The 15,662-nt window shown below is 42.2% G+C and overlaps 1 protein-coding gene across 2 annotated transcripts in view; it reads left to right on the forward strand.

The window, feature by feature from the left end:
• The window catches only part of CAPN3 (calpain 3), a 60,192-nt gene that overhangs the window by 32,652 nt on the left and 11,878 nt on the right, over positions 1-15,662 (forward strand). The window contains exons 13-19 of one of the 2 annotated variants that reach the window (XM_065403985.1): positions 2,618-2,826; positions 3,527-3,563; positions 5,692-5,709; positions 7,335-7,460; positions 10,938-10,991; positions 13,191-13,248; positions 13,755-13,819. In XM_065403985.1, the coding sequence (XP_065260057.1) occupies positions 2,618-2,826; positions 3,527-3,563; positions 5,692-5,709; positions 7,335-7,460; positions 10,938-10,991; positions 13,191-13,248; positions 13,755-13,819 (567 nt within the window). Of the gene's footprint in view, positions 1-2,617; positions 2,827-3,526; positions 3,564-5,691; positions 5,710-7,334; positions 7,461-10,913; positions 10,992-13,190; positions 13,249-13,754; positions 13,820-15,662 lie in introns of both variants that reach the window. The other variant, XM_065403984.1, reaches the window with a different exon arrangement.

Here is a 15,662-nt window from a genome sequence, read left to right on the forward strand (position 1 = left end):
TGTGCCGTCGGCGTAAGCCGGCTGGGCTTGTTTTCAGTGTTTTAGCACAAGTGACAGTCTTACCCTTTGAGTATCAATTAGCTATATTGTGAGTTCACATCTTCTCTTCTTATTTCTCATTTTATATTCTTTCCTTTCCTTTTCCCTTTCCTCAATATTCATCTATTAAGTATGGATCCCATTCATGTCTTTTACAGTCTGGTACCATGGACCACAGCTAGCAATGACAGCCATCATCTGGCTATTGTGTTCCATGCAGCTAAACCCTATAAAACCTGCAGACTGCTTTCTTTACCTCCTAAAGATATGCCAGGTTCCTGTGTATTCTGCAGCATGGAGCTTGCTATAGAGTTGCAGAATTCACTCCTTGCTGCAGAATTATCTTCTGGAATATAGGGCTATGTCTACATTAGACCTTACAGCGGCACAGCTGTACGGCTGCAGCTGCACCACTGTAAGGTCTCCTGTGTAGCTGCTCTATGCCATCAGGAGAGAACTCTCCTGCCGGCATAATTAAACCACCCCACAGACACGCTCCCGCAGACATAGAATCATAGAATATCAGGGTTGGAAGGGACATCAGGAGGTCATTTAGTCCAACCCTCTGCTCAAAGCGGGACCAATCCCCAGACAGAGCATTGTTACAGTGCCCACAACCCTGGAGGTAGACTCTTTGCAAGCAGACATAGAGCTGTCCACACCGGCACTTTTGTCAGGGAAAATTAGGTCAGTTGGGGGGGGGGTGTTTTTCACACCCCTGACTGACTAAAGTTTTGCAGACAAAAGTGCTAGTGTAGCCAAAGCCTTAGCTTTCATTAAAAAAAACACCAAAAAAACAGTATGTTCCCAGCCATTACAATTGCAAATAAACCTGAGCCTTCAGATAGCACCAAGGGAGGTGTGAACTGCCCATCTTGATGGTGTGTTAACTGTGAAATTTCAGGATCACCTTTTGAATATTGTCATTGCTGATTATTTTACAGCTGATCATTTCAGCAGAAAACAGCTAGCAAATGTGCTTAGCTCAGAATCCCAAACCATCTCTCAATCTCTTCCCAAAAGCCCTACTGTCCCTACCAAGCTACCAAATTCTCCACCTTTCCCCCATCAATTATGATGCAATTATGCCTTGCCAATAACAAAAAAATCTGTAGCACACTGAAAAACTGAGACACTACATAGAGAAAGGTAAACTGGATGTAAAATCAGAATATTTAATATGAGCATACTGTACTTATAGAGTCAGACTTTAAGGCCAGAAAGGACCATCATCTAGTCTGACCTCCTGCACACTGCAGGCCACAGAACCTCATCGACCCACTCCTGTAATAGACCCGTAACCTCAAGCTCAGTTACTGAAGTCCTCAAATCATGATTTAAAGACGTCATATTACAGAGAATCCACCATTTATACTGATTGCATTATTTTCATAGTTAATTACATTAAAAATTGAGGTTTTTATTTATCTGGTGCAGAATTTCCATTTTGTCCACCAGGCTGCTACAGAAGTTAGGTGGTTTTGCATCTTCCATCATGCCCACCACCAAAGAGCAGTGTCTTAATTTTATATTATGTGTAATGTAATCAGCCTAGTTTATTACAAATATATCTCTCTATATTTATCTTGTTAACTGGGCTGTTAAACCTTGCCTCCTCCATTCTAAATCCCATCATGTTTTCTTGTTTTGCCATCCTGATACTTGCTGATGAGGGAAGAGTCATTCAGCAAGTTCAGCTCAAAGTACAGGCTATATTAGCCTGCAGCCTTGCAGGGATACTGGAAGTAACAGAGCATTGTTACAGTGCCCACAACCCTGGAGGTAGACTCTTTGCAAGCAGCATTAATAAAGAGAAACGGATCTCTCACTTGGAGACTGAAAACAGCAGGGGACAAACACTGACCCTGTAAAACAGCCAGACTCTTTTGGATCTGATCTCTTTATAAGCACAATAGTATTGCTAAATTCTACCCACAACTAGCTTAATTTTGCAAGAGTTATTGGAAATTTAATTCTCAAAAATGATTTGAGAATTCTCTTTTCATTCAAATTAGATTTTAAATTGAATTTAGTGCTAGTAAAAGACACCCATCTGACAGCCCTGGACAATGAAACCTTCAGTTTATCCAGAGAACATATATGGCAGTGGCAGTGCACCAATGACCCTTATCAACGTGCTTCAACCCTTTCTGGAGGGACAATCCGTAGAGGTTAAGAGGGTAGTTTATTCTCCAGGCTCATTCAGTCCTGGCCTCTGTGCTGATAATTCCAAGAAGTTAACAGTTAGTGCCATTTGTGACTGTGGCTTCTGTGATGTGGATACCATCATCTTAGCAACACAAATGAGACCACCAACTCATTTCAGGTAGGCCATACAGCAGCCATCAAATGCTAACAACTTCCAGTTAGAGGGGACCTAGTTGGTGACTTAAGGTAAAACGGTCTATATCTATTACCAGCCTCCTGAGCCATCAAGCCTCCTGTACCTCATATTTCAAAGAAAAGTTTTAATTTCACAGGCATTTTCTGCCAAGGTGATGTGTTGTCTGTGTTGGATCTGCCTGTGAGCTATGTAAGATCTTGCTGAAGATGGGATGTTTGATTCTTTTGTTTACAGGTGCATGGTAACAAGCAGCACTTACAAAAGGATTTTTTCCTTTACAATGCCTCCAAAGCTAGAAGTAAGTCATATATAAACATGCGAGAAATCTCTGAACGCTTCCGGCTGCCTCCCAATGAGTATGTCATCGTCCCATCGACATATGAACCTCACCAGGAGGGAGAGTTCATCCTGAGGGTCTTCTCAGAAAAAAGAAGTCTTTCAGAGTAAGTTCAAGGGCCAGTTATTTGACTCTAAAGAAGAGGATGAACCACATGGCCCCCCATTCCCCCACAAACATACATACTCCCTTGCGCGCGCACACACACACACACAGGGGTCTTCTCTATTTAGGTTTCTAGGTCTCTTATGAAAAAGAAGCAGTTTCTTATGCCTTGGAAGAAGAACAGTTTTTGCCTGCCTGTATTTGTGAGCTGGATCTAACTTTAGCCATCAGGGAAACATCATGGAATTAAGCAATTATTTCTTTTCTATCGTTCATCCCTCACTCCCCAGATAGGTTACACTCCCTGGGTGGTCCTGTCGTCCTCCAAAGATGAGTAAACTTGGTAACTGGTTTCACTTTGCTCAGAGCTAATTAGCTTGTTTTGTTTTCCCAAGCTGACAAAACGCACTGGCAGCGCCAAGCTCAGATTTAGCAGGATGCATGCCAAGCCGTGGCACACTCTCATAGACAGTATTTGGGTACACAGCTCAGTTTGTTAACAGAAAGCTGTGTCTAGGCTTTGTCACTATAGAAGGAGAAGCCAATTCAAATCATAACTCAAGTTCTCATTTGAAAGTTCAAGTGGCTCTGTCCAAACCAGCTACAGAAACAAACCGTGTAGGAGGATGGCCCTTTTCTTCTTTTTTTTTTCCAAAACAATTCTTCTTCTTTTTTTCCAAAACAATTTTTCCTCTTTCTAGGGAAGTTGAAAACAAGATAGAAGCAGAACGTCCTTCCGTAAGTATTGTGACAAAGTTCCTCCTCTATCTTGGTGGGTCCTGCGCTTATTGGCGGATTTTCTTGCCTCAGAGATTCACCATGTGGGTTGGGGAACAGCCCAAAGACCTTCCCCTCTGGAAGAACCCACAGTCCAGGTCAATTGGGAGGTTGGGGGGGGGGCACCCTCTACTCCGGGTTCCAGCCCAGGGCCCTGTGGACTGCAGCTGTCTATAGTGCCTCCTGTAACAGCTGCATGACAGCTACAACTCCTTGGGCTACTTCCCCATGGCCTCCTCCAAACACCTTCCTTATTCTCACCACAGGACCTTCCTCCTGGTGTCTGATAACGCTTGTGCTCCTCGGTCCTCCAGCAGCCCACCCTCTCAGCTCCTTGCGCCTCTTGCTCCCAGCTCCTCACACTCACACCGCAAACTGAAGTGAGCTCCTTTTAAAACCCAGGTGCCCTGATTAGCCTGCCTTAATTGATTCTAGCAGCTTCTTCTTAATTGGCTCCAGGTGTCCTAATTAGCCTGCCTGCCTTAACTGGTTCTAGCATGTTCCTGATTACTCTAGTGCAGCCCCTGCTCTGGTCACTCAGGGAACAGAAAACCACTCATCCAGTGACCAGTATATTTGCCCTCTACCAGACTCCTGTACCCCACTGGTCTGGGTCTGTCACATTATATTTTGCTTTCAGTTTATTACATGCAATGTTTTACTGTCTGATGTCATACAAACAGTATACTGGGTCACTACCCCTGGTTCCTTCTGTGTGTGAAAGTAGGAAAGAGTGTCACAGCTAAGAAAATAAGTAACAAGAGGCCAAGGGCAGGCACCTCATGCTCCCATTAACTCTAATTGAGCAGCTATCTTATCATTTAGCTCTACAGTCCACCTGTGGAACTCATTGCCACAGGACACTGTGAAGGCCAAAAGTACAACTGGGTTCAAAAAAGAACTAGATAAGTTAATGGAGGATAGATCCAACACTGGCTATTAGCCAAGATGGTCAGGGACATAACACCATGCTTGGGTGCCCCTAAACCTCTGGCTGCCAGAAGCTGGGACTGGACGACAGAGGGTGGATCACTCAATAACTGCTCTGTTTTTGTTCGTTCCCTATGAAGCATCTGGCACTGGCTGGTGTCAGAGACAGGATACTGGGTTAGATGGACCATTGGTCTGACCCAGTATAGCCATTCTTATGTTTTATGTATGGTGGCCTTATGATATGGACAGACCACATCATATGACGTAAGACTTCATACCAGACCTGAAACCTACTTTCAGTAATGGAAGGCTAGTGCTTTAGGCACTAACCAGCCCGGGAAATTTCGCCATTACATCTGTCCTCACCAACTTCATTTTGCTGTGTGACTGAATGTATAATAAAGGCCTTGCAGAAAACCTCTTAATCTGTGAACTGAGAATGCTAGTTTACTGTAGAAAGTCTAGATTGTGCTGTAGGGTATTTAGTGTGAAAGTGACTTCTCGTCTGATAAAATCAGAACAATATTTCTTTGTGGCTCCTTTGGAATAGGTGTGTGATGATAAATACCAGTATTCTGCAAACGTCTCCAAACGGTAGCAGTGATTTTAATGAATATCAATTACACCTACAAACTGTTAACTCTTTTATTTGGGCTAGCTGCAACATGTTCAGAAGGGGGAAGACAAGGACTGATATAATAAAATGGAAGGAATGGTGGGTACTCAGTTCAACTCAGGCAAAACATAATTTAATTGACCCTTGCCCACCACTATGTCGACCCTTTCATTTTCTGTAATGTTAAATGAACACTTTCAAGACTGGTAGGCTTAAAATAGACCCACCATCTGGATATTGGTGTGTGGACACGGGTGTATCAATCTCCGGTACCCTGCTTACTGTAAAGAGTGGAACACTTAGAGCTGAGGTGAAGGTTTCTCAATTCAGGCAGGGCAGTGAGATGAACCCACTGCTCTGATCTGGTATGGCAATTCCTACCTTCCTATATTTGACTCCATGGAGCTCAGATGAATGAATGTAGCTAAATGGCAAAAATAAACAAGAGAGAGCAAGAATGACATTGCACAGTATAACTTTATACAATTTGTATTAAATCTACAACTATGTTTACTAAATATTGCTTTTTTTTTGGTTCAGAAAAAGAAAAAAGGCAAGGTGGGTCTCTGCTTCAATAGACCTGAAAAGTGCTGGGCTTGAGTAGGGTAACGAGCATGCAGCTATATTAAAGTGGTGCTGCCATAAACAGTAGTCTTGTTAAATGCCTGATGATATCACAGAAGCTTGAGTTTTTTGCCAATGTCAGAGTGAGTTATCTGCAATATGAGAACTTGATTGGTGTTAGAGCTAGTTTTCTGCAGCTTTCTGCAATTACACTCTACCATAGGCAGTGATGGCTTTGTCTTCCTATTGTATAGCTAATAAGAGCTTTGCAGGACAGTGTACTTAGCTCACACAGAGAAGCTGGCACCTCTGAAACTTTCCATCCCTATAGGCCTGATCCAGATGCTGATCACCCAGGACTCCCATTGTTTTCAGTGGCAGTTGAAGGTGTCCAGCAGCTCATGGAATTGGGTCTTGTTTCTGACCTGTTACCCTACCACACCACGAACCCTCTCCTTCACTCCCAGCTCCACTCCCTTCTCCACCCTTATCTCCCTTTCCAACACAACACAACCCTGCTCCAGACAAATGTCCTAGTATCCACGTTCTACTGTCAAATGCTGCCACTCTTCCTGCCACAAATTCCTGCTCCCCAAACTCCCACCAGCTGTCTAACCCAGCTGCCATCCCCCTTCTCTAGTAAGCTATGGGTTTCTCCCGCCCATCCCTTACAACACACTTACAACACAACACAACACAGCTACAAAGTATCCTCTACCTTGAAATTAGGTAGTGATGTGAGGATTATGCCATTTTTCCATTAGGGGGATGCAAAAATAAACCCCATTGAAACAAGTTATAAGAATTAATTCGGTAAACTCCTGTTTGGACTGTTATTTGCAAATTACCATTTACATCCTAGTCCATAAAACATCCAAAATCAGGTGAGCACATAAAAAATAGATGGCATGTCTGGCAAGGGCAGAGCAATCTTTTCTGTCTTTGAAAACATTAAAGAAAAGCAAAGAAAGCAATTGCACTCTGCGCCTGAATGCCTCACAAGTCAGTACTGGGAAGGGATCAAACACATGCACTGTACAAAGTTAAAACGTTTCCATACTAACAACTCAGCTCATTTTCTGCATGAGAATTACTGTAGTGCAGGTGGCCTTTATTGCTATTGCAGTGCTGCCACCCTTTCTGTGTGAGGGCTATTAAAGTTAGGGTGACCAGACAGCAAGTGTGAAAAATCAGGATGGGGGAGATGTGTGTGGGGGGGGTAATAGGCGCCTATATAAGACAAAGCCCCAAATATCAGGACTGTCCTTATAAAATCGGGACATCTGGTCACACTAATTAAAGTACAACAAAGAACCTGGCTGGCCTCTTTTTTGCTCCTAAAACCGGGGAGTGTTTACTGCATAAATGGCTTTCCTGTACAAGGAGAACTAATACCTATTTTTGCACAAGGAATATTAACAGCATCAGTATCACTTTTTAGCATGATGAGAACAGTAACTTCAGAGCCACCTTTGGTGCAGTCTCAGCTGTGCCCTTTCTGTGATGGGAGCTGTTGCAGCATGAGCATGGTCACAGAATGGATTTTCTCAAACACTTTGCCCTCCTCTATTATGTAACTTCCACTCCTCTTCTCTTTGCCCTCTTCCTCCTCTCTCTAGCCAATCATCTTTGTTTCTGACAGAGCAAACAGCAATAAGGAGTTGAAAGTTGATGAAGCATCTGACAAGGAGAAGAAAAAAACGAGCAGAGATGAGAAAAAGAAAAGCGATGAGGTTTCTGTACCAGTTGGCATGAAGAAAATGGAGCTTGGTCTGGCTAGCATGGGGAAGTGGTTGGGTGGGGGCAAGGAAATTGAGAATTATGAGATGAGGAAAGCCCTTTTAAAGCTGATAATTTTGTCTGATTTAGAAATTTCAGAGCGAAAAGGTGGGTGAGGTAATATCTTTTGTTGGACCTTCTGCTGTGAGAGACAGGTAAATAAAATATATTACCTCATCCACCTGGTCTCTCTAATATCCTGGGACTAGCACAGCTACAACTACACTGCATTAGAACTTTCAGTCAAGTAGGTGGATATATTGAATTTGAGAGGGAAGAGATCGTCCCTTCAATGATTTTATGCCTATGTTGGAGAGAGTGATTAGTTTCATAGGAAACATGTTGATCTTTTGTGATGATCTAGACCAGGGTAGTCAATTATTTTTTTGTCAAGGTCCAAATTTCTTGGTCAAGGTATAGTCAAGATCCAGACTCCAGAGAAACATTTTTCACATTGCAATAACAATAATAATGATAATGAATAAATAAAAAGATGTCATGGTCCATTCAAAAGTGTCTGGTGGTCTGGATTTGGCCCACAGTTTGTCTATTGACTATCCTGATCTAGACTGTGCAAGATGACACCTTTACAATTAGAAAAGTAATTCAATCAATTGCTGATCAATCTCCCTGTAACAGCACCTGTTGTATAGGCAGTGTGTAGCAAATCAACTCATGTAGACTTCAAGAGGCTCCTATTGATTACCATGGCCTGTCAACAGTACAATTTCTACTGTGATTGTGTCAGCATTGTGTTTTATAATGCAGTAGTGCTCTAACACCATTATAAATTGTGCAGAGGGGATCAAATTGTGTTATAATCATGGTACAGCCCTGTAAAGACCTGACCTTTCTCCAATATGATTTATATGTAGTTGGTGCTAGCACAGTCTGAACAGACTTGCTGCTAGCAAGGTCTGAGTATAGTTTTCCTGCCCCCTGTGTTCAAGGATTGTTTTCCTGAAAAGTGTGCTAGCCAAACTATTCTCTAGCATCCCTCTGAGTAGCCTGTACCCTTGATTCTCTTGCATGGTTACATAATAGTTTAAAATCCTCTTCACAATGGTCACAAAAAAACATGCTAGATGCTGCTACTAATAACCATATTTAAATAGTTGTTGCAAGGAGAACGTCAATCATAGGCTCTGGGTCCTGTCTATGCTGTAGCAATTACTATGATGGTGGGGACCCAATTACAATACAGTTGTTTTCTGACATATATGAAGTTACACTGTAGAAGTGAAAACACTGTTTTAAACTGTATCTCCGAATCATCCTACAGCCTTGGACTTGACAGGGTTCCAGTACAGTTCATGAACATAATACAACACAGTTTAGTTCTAGCTATACCGCAGGACTACACTATCTGTTAGCTAAGTTGGGGGGTTACCAAGTTGCAATCTGGTCACCCAAACCTGCAGTTTTTACAGCGTGGTTAGGTTCTAAATTGGGCTGTTTCTAAAAATAACTCCAGTATAAATATTTATTAAAAAGTTCAAAGAAATGTTAAAATAAAATCTATATTTTATTTTCCTCTGACTTATTTTTCCCCTTTCCAGCCCTAATGTATTAGTAGGATTTTGTGTACTGAAAAAGTGAATCCCACCCAGGCTGTCCTGGGGACAGGTGGGAAAAGATTGAGTAGAACCAGTTATACATGTATTTCCTTTTCCTTTCTCTGGCTGTTAGAGAAAGAAACCTTGGAGAATTCAGAGTTTACCCCTAGAGAATTACTCAAATTTCAGTCTCCATAAAGCATTAGAGAAGCAAAGCACCTAAGCAACAATGCTCAGGCACTGAACCAAAGTCGGGGTTGTTCAGAGTCAGGGTTTTGGTTTCTCTGCATGGAAAATGGGGCTGTTTTGCTGTGGGATTTTCAGGGAATGCCTGTGGCTGAAAGGTAGCCATATACTATCTTTCTTTTGTTTTTAACTACCACAAGGAAACTCGCATTTTAATATGTAATTAGCATTATTCAACAGTAGGCAAAATTATATCTAAAATGTGGAGCTTCCTTTTTAAGGGCATGTGAGTAATTTTCCCTTAGTAATACTCAGACCTGTTTGCATGTGCAAGAAAAAGAGGGAGTCCATCAAATAGAGAGGCTGCCTTATGGGCTATTCTGCCTTGGGGGGAAAGGCTGCTGCAGGCAATCTACAATCTATGCATCTGAACATCGCTGCAATTCCTCTAGTCAGTAGATAGGTAAAGGGGCATTGTCATTACCAGAACTTGTCAAAGTAAAGTGCACTTGACCCAAGAGCAGATCCCCCCACAACATGCATGCTCCAGGGCCGGCTCCAGGCACCAGGCAACCAAGCACATGCTTGGGGCGGCACCTGGTAAGGGGCGGCCAATCTTAGGGTGGCAGGGGGCAGCGCGGCGCGGCATTCCACGGGGGGGGGGGTGCTCCGGTGGCACGGCGCTCGGAGGGGGGGTTCCGGCGGCGCAGCGCTCGGCGGGGGGGGCGGCGCGGAGCGCGGCGCTTGGGGGGGGTTCCGGCGGCGCGGCGCTCGGCGGGGGGGGGGGCTCGGGGGGCGGTGCTTTTTTTTGCTGCTTGGGGCAGCAAAAAAGTTAGAGCCGGCCCTGGCATGCTCCATGCCTGCCAATGGGGGGAGGGGAGGGAGTGTGGGCAGCAAGCTTCAGCAGATGTTACTGAGCATGCTCAGTCCGTGCGAGCATGCTCAGTACAATCCACGCAGCAAATGTGGGGGAGGCATGCATGTTGCCTCTGCTCCAAATATCTTCTTTATAGGAGATTAAATCAAATATTTGAAGATAAACAGCAAGGAATGAGAGTAATTGTTTAAAGGGATAAACAAGAGCAATGGGATAAAGTTAAGCAAGTAAACCTACATGATAGTTATTAAGAAACATTTTTAAATATTTTGAAATCTACTAGTCATTAGAAAAATTTCTAACAGTCCTCTTAAACTGTGGAATAGTCTCCTGAGAGGAAGGCCTGTCATTTGACACGCTTCAAAGAAGACTGGACAAAGTACTACAAAATGTGCTGTTGAAACAAACTATTTGCTCCTGGTGAATGGATTGAATGGCTGGTAGATATTTTTTTATCTGTAACGTATGTGATATTAGCACAACTTTCTTCAGAAGGCCTTACAGAAAAGTGGTACATCCTGTCAGCTCTGCAAAGGCTATCAGGAAAATGTAATAAGCACTATAACAGTTCCTTGCTGTAGGGCATTCTGCTCTCCAGAGCAGTTCCCAAAGGAATGATCCTGAAATAGGAAAAGTTCTATTCTGTTGGGGAGGGAAAAGGGAGTTGAAATGTTATTCCAAATTCATTAAGGATTTTCAGACAGTCACAAGTGAGTGATTGATCCAACCCTGGAGATCCCCTTCTCTCTCCCAAAGGCCCTCACACCAGCCCATCAACATTTATATTTGTGTCTTTGCAGCCCACTCCAACAAATGCTGACAAGGATAGTGAAGAAGAGAAGCAGTTCAGGAATATATTCCAGCAGATTGCTGGAGATGTGAGTACACAGTCCAAGTCTCTACCTTTCACAACAGACTAACCTTGAGAGCAGTTAAATCAACAGCCATTCCAAAGAGGATGGAGCTAGGCTGTTCTCAGTGGTGGCAGATGACAAAACAAGGAGCAATGGTCTCAAGTTGCAGTGGGGGAGGTTTAGGTTGGATATTAGAAAACACTATTTCACTAGGAGGGTGGTGAAGCACTAGAATGGGTTACCTAGGGAGGTGGTGGAATCTCCATCCTTAGAGGTTTTTAAGGCCCAGCTTGACAAAGCCCTGGCTGGGATGATTTAGTTAGAGTTGGTCCTGCTTTGAGCAGGTGGTTGGACTAGATGACCTCTGGAAGTCTCTTCCAACCCTAATATTCTATGATTCTATGCAGATTCGAAACACACTTGAAACTCTCTCTGATCTCCTGAAAGGTCTCAAGCCAAGCAAATCACAGTACAGTAATACACTGAAGCCCTGAGGCCTAAATGTAGTTTTGGAACCATATCTTGTCAGTGTTTAGTCTTTTTGCCAAATAAGAGGGAGCTTTATTTAAAGCTGGCTTTGTGCTTCATTGCTAGTATGTGGAGTTTCTTGACCGACTTCACTTAACATGTATAAACAGGCTAAAAATAAAATATTCCTCAGTAGGTGCTTAATTGTGGAAATTAAAAATGGAAACAGATCAACAACTGCAGTGCTTGGTGGTCTAGTAATAGGATAGAAAACCTTTTACCTTTAGATCAGGTGTGACCCAAGGTGTTTTTGACATGAATTTACTGGCTGTTCATCTAATGACTGTTCAATAGCCTGTATGAAATGAGTTGTTGGTTCCCAGAGGACAGGGGACCACTTAATTAGCACTGTTTGTCACCTGGTTCCATGTTTCAGCAGTGAGGTGATGGTTTGAATGGGCACAGAATAAACTGCACCCTCTTTCACCCCTATAGACAGGTCTCTCCAGAGCGGGGCTATGGAAAAGAAACTTTCACTGCCACTTCTGATTCTGTATCTGTTCTGTAGCTAGAGAATCAGTCTCTGTACAGAACCAGAATGAAACTGACTTTAAAAGTTCAGAAAAATGAAATCGTATATTTCTGCTTGACAGAAAAATAACACTGGGAAGCCAGAAGTTCTAGAACTTGCAGGGGAAGCTGATTGTGGCCTGAGTAATTTTAAATAATATATTTTTTTCCACTAGAAGTTTACACTTATTCCTCTAGTACTGTTTTTTAAACAGTTAAAGAATGACAAGCAGGAATGTAGGAGCGAAAGAAGGAGAGTTAGAGACAAGACAAAAAACAAAAAAGAGAATGCCTACATTTGTGTACATGCACACACACATACCCACAACCTATCCCAGCATTAAGGCAGGTCCCCTGGGTTTTACAAGGTTTGAACTCAGTATGACTCAAGGATAGAGTGGTTCTAGACCATTAACATGACCCCATCTAAACTAGCTGGCAAAGCATCCTTCCAGCAAACCACATTTAAATAGTTCTTGTTGGAAGGATGTCAGCAGTTTCCCTGGCCAATGTACAGAGTGCTAATGGCCCTGATGGTTCTTTCGTGCACTGATTTACACCAATGTAACTTCACTGACTTCCATGGAGTTACTTCTGATTTTAGACTTGTAAAAGTAAAAAGACAATCAGGCGCAATGAGTTGTTTTCCTCTTAGTTTAACTCTCCATGAATAGCTCAGATCCGTACAGTCCACTAAGGAACACACTGCACAACTTGGACAATCCCCTGATCTTGGGCCAGCTGTGGGACTGATCCAGTCCCCTACTTAAGAAATGCTTTAATTTGGATCCCCAGGGTGCAAGCAAGCCTTGATAGCTGTGCTCCCATGCCAACAGGTGGATGTGCAGGGTGGCACAGCAGTTGATAAGGCAGCTCATCTCTAGTGCAGGGGGATCCTTTAAATTGCCCTTTAATCTTTTAATCTTCCTATGGCCAGCTACACCAGCTTTTTATTAATTATTATTATTTTACCAGTGATATGGGCAACAGTCCAGCCAAAGATTTGGGTCAGTATTTGTACTGTGTATGAACTGGGGCTTCTTTCTCTGCTGCCAGCATATTACAGCACCTAAAAATCACCAAGAAAAAAAACCTTAGCATTATTAAGAAAGCCATGCTCTGCAACCCTTTCTGCTCCATACTGAATGTTATAATTTGTGGCATTCTCCGCACCTTTCTGTCCAGGACATGGAGATCAGTGCTGATGAACTCAGAAGTGTTCTGAATAACGTTCTAAAAAAACGTGAGTTTGAGCTTTTTTCTACCTCCTCATCAGTCTTTGAATATTATTGAGCAAGGAACTCTCTAGCTGTGACATTGCCTGGAGTGTCATCTTCACACTGTTGCCCTCCTGATGTCAGTTATGGCTTACGGTTTAAGAACTTCCTAGTATCACTGTAGTGGGATTCCCAGTTGGGACTCCAGCAGGCTGAACTTGCTCACTGCAGTGTCCTTTCCATTTAGTCTAGGACTGAGTTCTCACATCACTGCTGTGTTCGTTCAAGGACTAAAGAAAGTGAGATTCACTCAAAGCACTGTGTGGGGTAATCTAGCCTATGTGAGGTGAAGAAAGTTCAGCCAGAATTTGGAACAGTAATAGCCCTGAGTACCTGTCAGTTTCTCTGTCGCACATTTTTTGGAAGGTGTCAGAGGTAGATTTAGGGTTTGTACTTTGAATGGAGTCACATCAGATAGGAAGAGATACTTGCTGACTTGTACAGTTTCTTCATTTGGGATTATTTCTTTCAGACAAAGACCTGAAGACAGAAGGGTTTGCGCTGGAGTCCTGCCGCAGCATGATTGCCTTAATGGACGTATCCTTCTCAAATCATAGATGATTATTTGATATACTAGGTTTCTTGCACAACTGGCTGTAGAACCACCTGAAATACAGCTTTGTAAATTAGGGAATATAACCGTGCCTTTGTGAGACACAAATGAGAATACCAAATTCAGGAAAAACTGCTGCAGAAATAGGGCAGATACACCCCCAGACTGGCAGTTATTCTCCCTTAAGATATACCAAACCAGCAACAAAAGTAAACTTCTGTTTCACCACACTAGCTAACAAGAAGTCAGAAAAGCAGTTTCCTTAGGCATTCCAGTCCTTATATCACCACCGAAAACACTAGGCTTAAAGATGAGTGGTTCTTTAAAACCCATTTAATCAAATAAAAGGGTTCTTCTGATCCCAAAGAATCAGCCACATACCCAGGTCAAGATATAACTCATATCTGACCCCAAAATCATGCTGTTGCTAATCCTTTAGTATCTAAAGTCTAAAGGTTTATTTATGAAAAAGAAAGAAAGGTGAGAGTTCAAATTGGTTAAAGGAATCAAATACATACAATAATTGCGAAGTTCTTGGTTCAGACTTGTAGCAGTGATGGAATAAACTGCTGGCTTAAGTCATGTCTCTGGTTGCTTCCAACTCATTGGAAGGTCGTCAGTCCCTTGGTTAGAATGCTCCCATCAGTATAAGTCCATGGTCCAGAGGCTTGAGCAGGAAAGAGGCAAAAATGGAGAGGTTTCCAGCGCTTTTTATAGCTTCTGCCATGTGGAGGGAAATTCATTGTTTCAAACAAAGCCCTCAGCACAGCTGGTGGAAAATTACAGGTATCAAGATGGAGTTTGGAGTCACATGGGCAAACCACATGTCCCTGCATAATTTCGCTTATTCATAGCAGGAAAGTCCATTATCTGTAGATAGGCTTCTCGTCTCCCATGGTCCATTGTGAGTTAAGTGTTCCTGGATGAGCCACTTAATTTGAATATTCCCTTCAAGATGTACAGGCTAAATACCTTGTGGGCGTTACCCCAGGAGCAAACATATTTGAAATGTAGGTATAGAGCCAATGCTCATAACTTCAAATACAAAAATGTTACATGCACACAAGTAGCATAATTATATTCAGCAAATCATAAATTATATTCAGCAAACCTTTCCATAGACACCTTACTTGACAACCTTTGTACAAGATTTGTTGCAATTATATAACAGTGGTAGCAACAATGATCTACATGGTCATATTTTATCAAATAATGTGACAGGGAAGCAGAACAATACTTTATATTCTGTACATTCCTATTTCCTGACAATGGCCAGTACCACATGCTTCAGTTGAAAGCAGAAGAAACTCCAGAGTGGACAATTATGGAACAACCAGCTCATTGCAGATGTTTCTTCCTAACCTGGCAGTTAGTTAGCTTTTTGTCCTGAAGCATAAAGATTAGATCTTTTCTTTAAAAATCATATCTAATGTAGCTATAGTTTATGCAGCAAAATTTCACTATTTCTCTGTTACCCTTAATTTGTAATATGTTAAGTACATCTTACTGTGTACTTTTTATATAAAAGTATTTTTATAATCTCAGAGCATGCAGTATAATATACAGTAGTACAAGATGGTACATGTTCATTTTAGGTAGAAAAACTGTATAATATGTTGTATTTGATATATAATGTGTGATCAAGTAATTAAAGAAGATTGTTATGCACATACATAAGAGGACAGAGTGAAATTTGCAAATGCAACCTGAGTGCATAACTATGCAACCTTAATAGAATGTTGTATAGGATTTCTTAGGTTGTTTTGGTGGATTTTTTAAGAGAGATGAAAAATATAAAACAGAAGGAGCTGTATTCTTCAGGATGAA

Source organism: Emys orbicularis, chromosome 4 (genome assembly GCF_028017835.1).
Source record: "Emys orbicularis isolate rEmyOrb1 chromosome 4, rEmyOrb1.hap1, whole genome shotgun sequence".
Lineage (NCBI taxonomy): Eukaryota > Metazoa > Chordata > Testudines > Emydidae > Emys > Emys orbicularis.